The sequence below is a fragment of the Impatiens glandulifera genome, unplaced genomic scaffold (assembly GCF_907164915.1).
Source record: "Impatiens glandulifera unplaced genomic scaffold, dImpGla2.1, whole genome shotgun sequence".
Taxonomy (NCBI): domain Eukaryota; kingdom Viridiplantae; phylum Streptophyta; class Magnoliopsida; order Ericales; family Balsaminaceae; genus Impatiens; species Impatiens glandulifera.
Genome location: NW_025918957.1, coordinates 1,053 through 8,772, shown reverse-complemented (window position 1 = coordinate 8,772; position 7,720 = coordinate 1,053). Strand labels below are relative to the sequence as shown.

General features: G+C 41.6%; 1 protein-coding gene across 1 annotated transcript; it reads right to left on the bottom strand.

Moving 5' to 3' along the window:
- Window positions 1-6,341: 6,341 nt before the first annotated feature.
- LOC124917226 (MADS-box protein FBP24-like) lies at window positions 6,342-6,878 on the bottom strand. Its single transcript, XM_047457699.1, has one exon. The coding sequence runs from the start codon at window positions 6,876-6,878 to the stop codon at window positions 6,342-6,344; it is 537 nt and encodes a 178-aa protein (XP_047313655.1).
- Between the last annotated feature and the right edge of the window lie 842 nt (window positions 6,879-7,720).

Sequence of the window (7,720 nt, the reverse complement as noted above, 5' to 3'; positions counted from 1 at the left end):
GTCTACCACCGGAAGAGTTTATTGATTGGCTTTCTCAGGTTGAAGAGATTCTGGATTTCAAGGAAGTTCCTGCAGATCGTCGTGTACCCCTTGTTACGATCCGCTTACATGGTCGTGCACAAGCATGGTGGCAGCAGTTGAAACAGACACGTGTTCGTCATGGTAAGGCAAAGCTCACGAATTGGGACAAATTCAGGAAGCATATTAGGGCTGCGTTTCTACCATATAATTACGAACGTAACCTGTACCAGCGGTTCCAGAATCTTCGTCAGGGTTCTCGTTCCGTGGATGACTATTCCACTGAGTTTTACACCTTTGTGGCTCGTGTTGACCTGTCTGAGTCCCCTCTCCAGTTGGTTTCTCGCTATATTGGTGGCCTTCGCCTCCAGTTGCAGGATATTTTGAATATGTTTGATCCCTTGACTGTTTCTGAGGCACATCAGCGTGCTTCACAGGCTGAGAAACAGCTAGCCAGACGCGGTTCGGGTAGCTTTGGAAAACAGGTTGTCCCCACTAGTGGCATTGGTTCTTCTTCCCAGCCGGCCCATCCCACACCAGCCCCCCCTCGCAGCACTACAGCCCCCCCGCAGGGACGTCCCGGTGGCTTGCGTTGTTTCAATTGTGGTGAAGTTGGCCATCGCCAAGCAGAGTGTCGCAACCCAAAGTCCACCAATCGTGGTCTTTTTACTGAGGTGGATGATCCTGACTCTGCTCTTCCTTCAGATTCAGCCCCAGTGTATGATGTTTATGATGATGAGGCAGCGGAGGAGTATGTTTCTGGTGATGTTGGCCCCCTTTTGGTGATTCGTCGATCATGTTTAACCCCTCGTGCTCCTGACAACGAGTGGTTACGCAATAATCTGTTCCATTCCACTTGTACCATCGGTGGCAAAGTTTGCACCTTCATCATTGATGCTGGGAGTTGTGAGAATGTGATTTCTGAGGTTGCAGTTTCGAAGCTGGGTCTGTCCACTAAACCTCACCCCAAGCCTTATCGCCTGTCCTGGCTGAGTCAAGGTACGGATGTTACAGTTTCCAAGCGCGTACTTGTTAATTTTTCCATTGGTTCCCATTATCGTGATGCTGTATATTGTGATGTGGTTCCTATGGATGCTTGTCACCTTTTACTTGGTCGCCCTTGGCAGTTTGATCATTCTGTTATACATGATGGGCGTGCTAATACCTACACGTTCTTATTTCATGGTACCAAGATTGTGTTGATGCCAAATCAGCCCAAGAAGGGTGCTGCCCCCACTCATCATGCGTCCCCCCTACCACCTTGTTGTCTCGGGGTCCTTTTCAGACCGCCATGGTCGAATCGGGCATGGTGTTTGCTCTATTTTGTTCGCTGATTACCTGTGGTGCTAGTTCTGAGGTGCCTATTCCAATGCAGCCGCTGTTACAGGAGTTTGCAGATGTTTTTCCTGAGAATCTGCCTTGTGCCTTGCCTCCTTTGCGTGATATCCAGCATCACATTGACTTGGTTCCAGGTGCTGCCCTACCCAACCGTCCTCATTACCGCATGAGTCCCAAAGAACATGAAGAGTTGCGTAGACAGGTGGAGGACTTGCTGGCTAAGGGACACATTCGAGAGAGCCTTAGTCCCTGTGCTGTCCCGGCCCTTCTTACCCCAAAAAAGGATGGGTCTTGGCGTATGTGCATTGATAGTCGTGCTATCAACAAGATTACAGTGCGTTATCGGTTTCCTATTCCCAGGTTGGATGACTTGTTGGATCAGTTGGGTGGTGCTTCTGTGTTTAGCAAACTGGATCTCAAGAGTGGATACCAACAGATTCGTATTCGCATGGGTGATGAGTGGAAGACTGCCTTTAAGACTCGTGAGGGCTTATATGAGTGGCTGGTTATGCCGTTTGGTCTGTCGAATGCTCCTAGCACCTTTATGCGTGTGATGAACCAGGTTCTTCGCCCTTTCATTGGGAAGTTTGTAGTCGTTTACTTCGACGACATCTTGATTTACAGTGACAGCGAGGTAGCACACCTCTCCCATCTTCGTGAGGTGTTATCTGTTCTTCGGCGTGACAAGTTCTATGCTGCTTCCTCGAAGTGCACATTTCTTACTGATTCTACCCAGTTCCTCGGTTATGTGGTGTCTCGGGAGGGCCTGAAAGTGGACCCGAGTAAGGTACTGGCTGTCAATCAGTGGCCCCGCCCCTCTTCGATCACTGAAGTTCGCAGTTTTCATGGTTTGGTTTCCTTCTATCGGCGTTTTATTCCTCACTTCAGCAGTGTTACGGCTCCTATCACTGATTGTATGAAGGGGGTTAAGTTCTTCTGGACGGATGATACCGAGGCTGCCTTTGTTGAGATCAAGCACCGACTCACTTCAGCCCCTATTTTGGTTCTTCCTGATTTTTCCCAGCCATTTGAACTACATTGTGATGCTTCGAAATTGGGTATTGGGGCTGTACTTAGCCAATCTGGGCGTCCTGTTGCTTATTTTAGTGAGAAACTGTCTAGCGCTAAACTTCGTTTCAGTACCTATGATATTGAGTTCTATGCTATTGTCCAGGCAGTCAAACACTGGCGTCATTATTTATTTCAGCGGGAGTTTGTCTTATATACGGATCATGATTCCCTCAAGCATCTTGGTGGTCAGGACAAGATTTCTCATCGTCATGCTTCGTGGGTCTCTTATTTACAGCAGTTTACTTTTGTGATTAAACACAAGGCTGGTGTGTCTAATCGCGTGGCTGATGCTTTGAGTCGTCGTCATGGGCTGTTGGCGGAGATGCGTGTCCATGTACCCGGCTTTGATTTGTTTGTGGACCTCTATCGTGATGATCCTTTCTTTTCTCAGGTCCTCATTCGCATCCAACAGGGGGATTCGAGGGACTTTGTCTTGGAGGATGGGTTCCTTTTCCGCGGTGTGCAGCTGTGCATTCCAGATTGCAGCCTGCATTTGAGGATGATTCAGGAACTCCACAAAGAAGGGCATGTTGGGCGTGATCGTACCTTCCAGCTTCTTGCAGCTTCTTATTTCTGGCCTTCGATGCGCAAAGAGGTGGGGCGTTTTGTTGCTCGCTGTCGTGTTTGTCAGTTGGCTAAGGGCGCTTCGACTAATGTCGGGTTATACTTGCCTCTGCCTATTCCCACTCAACCATGGTCTGATGTCAGTATGGATTTTGTCCTTGGGCTGCCACGTACCCAGCGTGGTTCTGATTCGATTTTTGTGGTGGTTGACCGATTCTGGAAGATGGTTCATTTCATTCCCTGCAAGAAAACCTCTGATGCTGTGGCTGTTGCACAGCTTTATTTCAGGGATGTGTATCGCCTTCATGGACTTCCTGCCTCCATAGTTTCTGATCGGGACACTCGCTTTGTGAGTCACTTTTGGAGGAGTCTTTGGCGTTTGGTTAATACTCAGCTGAATTTTAGCAGTGCCTATCACCCGCAAACTGATGCCCAAACTGAAGTTGTTAATAGGTCTTTAGGGAACCTTCTGCGCAGTTTAGTTGGGGATCATCCTAAGGCTTGGGATCTGAAGCTGCCTCAGGCCGAGTTTGCTCACAATCATGCTGTTAATCGCTCCACTGGTTTCAGTCCTTTCCATGTGATTTACGGGCTGTCTCCGCGTGCTCCTCTTGATTTGTTAGCGCTGCCCAGCAAGGTGCGTCCTCATTCCACTGCTGCGGATTTTGTTGGTCAGTTGGCTCAGGTTCATCAGACCACTCATGACCGTTTGGTTGCTGCTACTTCCAAGTACAAGGAGAAGGCTGATTCGAGAAGGCGTGCTGTTGATTTTGAAGTTGGTGACTTTGTGTGGGCTATTCTGACTAAGGATCGTTTTCCAGCTCATGAATATAGCAAGCTTGCTGCTAAGAAGATTGGTCCTGTTGAGATTGTGGAGAAGATCAACCCCAATGCTTATCGTTTACGCCTTCCCAGCCATGTGCGTACCTCTGATGTGTTCAATGTGAAGCATCTTGTTCCTTTTGTGGGTGAGTCTTCTTCTGATGAGGATGATGCGGTTCCAGATTCGAGGACGAATCTTTTCTACCCTGGGGGGAATGATGCGGTGCGAGTCGAAGAGGCGTTTATGCGAAAGTTGCAGCATCCGAAAATATCTCGCAAGTGTCAGATTTCGACGATTGCCTAGTGTTTTTCGGGCGGAAACGTGGTGCTGTGAAGAAGTCATGGTTTTACCATGAGGTATGATGGTTTAAGGCCATCTGACGACGTTTAGGGGCTCAAAATCGCATTTTTATTAGTTTCGGGTGTTTTTTGCAATTTATTAAAAGTTGTTTATTTCTTTTGCAAGCTAGGGTTTGAGTATTTAAAGAATCTTAAAACACTTTGTTAGGGGAAGATTATTAATCAGAAAACGAGGTTTCCTCAATATCTATCAACTTTCGGTATTCGTAAGAATCAACGAATCTTGATAAAGGTTCATCCTAGCCACGCACGCTGCATCAATATGGCATGCAGGATTGTAAATCAGGAAACACCCCCGTTGTTAAAGGAGACAAATTTTGTCTTCAACAATGTCCTAAGAATGATCTTGAAGTTAAAGAAATGCAGAAAATTCCTTATACATCTGCAGTAGGAAGTTTGATGTATGCACAAGTCTGTACTCGACCAAATTTGGCATACATTGTCGGAATGTTAGGCAGATATCTGAGTAACCCTGGTATGGATCACTAGATAGCAGTCAAGCGGGTTATGCGTTATTTGAAAAGAACTAAAGACTACATACTCACATATAAGAAATCGGACCAACTAGAGATCGTTGGATATTCAAATTCGGATTTTGCTGGATGCCAAGACAGTCGGAGATCCACTTCAGGTTATATCTTCATGCTTGCTGGAGGAGCAATCTCATGGAAAAGTGTTAAACAAACACTCATTGCTTCTTCCACTATGGCCGCTGAATTTATAGCATGTCATGAGGCATCCAATCATGGAATGTGGCTGCGGAATTTTGTCACTGGGCTAAAGATTGTGAAAGGAATTGAAAGACCACTAAAGTTATTCTGTGACAATAAATCAGCAGTCATGTATTCGAACAACAATAGGAGTTCAACTAAGTCAAAGCACATTGACATCAAGTTCCTAGTTGTTAAAGAAAGAGTTCAGAGTGGTCATTTATATATAGAACATATTGGTACAAACTCTATGATTGCGGATCCGCTAACTAAGGGATTACCACCCAAAGTCTTTTTGGAGCATACTGCTCAAATGGGTGTTATGTTATTTGAAGATATTCAGATTTAGTGGGAGTTTGTTTCTATATATATGTATGTTATAAAGACTTATTGATTACTGAAGTTTATGGATAATAAAGAATTTTGTTACACTCTGTTTATAGAAAATTTTGATCTCATTAGGGACCAGTTAGAAGTTGACATGATGGATCACACTGGATGTCATTTCTATGCTACACATCCGTACTATGATCTATGTCATTTAATTATATTGATATTCGTGATCATTGATGGGTTGAATTACGAACTAATGTAATTAAACCGCTTTGGTTCAATGTTGATATGATTAATGGACGAGATTGATTTGGAGTGACTTTAAATTATGATAGCCACATTATTTGCGCATAAAGATGAACACATGTAATTATATATATTGTCCAAGTGGGAGATTGTTAGATTTATTGGACTAATATATATAAATAATGTGTTTTGGCTATTGTCTATTCAGAACCCAATTGATAAAGTGATCCACTAAAGTATTTTGGTTATTGGGCTAAGTCATGTTTGGTTATTAGTATGGTACGATTTATTATGTGTAGGAACCGTCAATTTATTTATTATTTATGATGGTTAAATAATAAATAAATAAATAAATATAAAAGGGTTGTGGTTCCCCGATTCACAAGTAGCCAGTTTTCATTTTCTCATTAACCTCCATCGTAAGAGAGAAGAAGGGAGAAAACCGCTTGTAGAATTGGAAGAGCAAACCCAAACTCAAAGATCTTCATCATGAATTCAGGTACGCTTCCGCTTGTTTAATCAACTTATGGACATAGAGAAATTTATGTATTAGGATTGTGATTCATCCATGTTAGATATTATCGATCTATAAGATTATAGATTAAAGCCTGAAAGAAAAGAAATCTAATATGTATTTGTTTAGAATCATGAATTTAGGACTAAAGAAAATTCCTACATACAGTACTAGTAATCAAACATTATCATCCCAATTACTAAATCACATTATTAATTAAACAACAGTACTATAATTCTGAAAAAAATATGTTTAAGAAAAATAGGTTTGTTGAAACCATATATATATATATATATATATATAGATATATAGTGAAATACATCGATCCCTACAACAACAACAACCATTAGGATTAGATTAGATTACTAAAAAGAAGAAGTTATGCGGCTGTCAACCTCCTCTTTAATCCTCTCGAGATCCGCCATCTTGGACGCCAGTAATTGTAAATCATTGGACTCAACAAGATCATCATCTAAACCCATTGCATTGAGAAACGCAGAGTCATCGTCGTCGTCCTTGTCGAATGATTCCCTAGTCGTCGTCGTCCTCATCCTGATATCTTGTTGTAATTGTATCGTCGAGGTGGAGGTGGAGGAGGGATCGCCAACTTGCAGGATTCGGTCAACAATAAAGTCAAAGGAGGAGGGCCCCCCGCCGTTGTTGTTGATGGAGGTGTACATTTGACCGGCGGAGGAGAAGACTACGGCGCCAACCTCTTGTCCTGTCAATTTTTGAAACTCACTCACATTTTTTAACAGACTAGATTTGCGTTTGGAGAAACTCACCATTCTTTGAGATTTATTTTCAATTCGCGCAATGTTAATCTTCTTCTTCCCTTGACCTCCGTTATTTCTTCTCCCGACACTTTTAGTATAATCAGATGTCGTCGCCGCCGCCGTCATGATCTATATATCTATTCGAGGAGGAGACAGGAAAATCAATGAGATTTGTTTTCGAGTTTCTAGTGCTTCTTTCTCTCTTTTGATGAACGATTGCTTGCTTGGATATAAAGCTGTCCACCCACCGCTGTGTATTTATATATATATATATATATGTATTTATATATATATATATATGGAGAAAAAATATTTTTTAATTTTTGTTGAAAAATATTTGAAAGTGTTTTTTTTTGTTTGAAATTTATAAAAAATCAAACGGAACTTTCAAATGAAGAAATTATGGAAATAAGTAAAAATTTCTTTTAATATGTTAATATGTATTATATATATATATATATATATAATTTCGATTATTATATATTAATTAGATTAATTTATTTGATTATTAATTAATCAGATTAGTTGGTTTACAATTAATTAGATTAGTTTGAATTTGAATTAATTAGTTAGTATTATTTGCTTAACAATATGAATAAATAAAATTATTTTCTTTAGAATAAGTTTTGCAATTTTTTTTTTTTGAGGCAAACAAGAAAAATGTATTGACTTCAAAGAATTTGAAAGACTTAAAACCATGGAAGATAAGGTGGAACATTAGTTTTGCAATTTGACATGTCATTAAATGAAATGAAAGGTTGGAGTCTTATATATGATCTCTAGATCCTTCCAACCTTGCCCATAAATACTTAGCCACCCCACACAAGAAGAGACCATCATAGACCCGAATTTTACATAATTGTGTGCCCTTGCGCTGCCAAAATTTTCCAACAACTGAAATTACTCCAGGAAATCAAGAGCATATCATCATTGTAAGATCTTGAATTTCCCTTTCTTTGCATTTTAAT

Coding starts and splice junctions, on each gene's coding strand:
- LOC124917226 (XM_047457699.1), bottom strand. CDS start 6,878: ATGACGGCGGCGGCGACGACATCTGATTATACTAAAAGTGTCGGGAGA.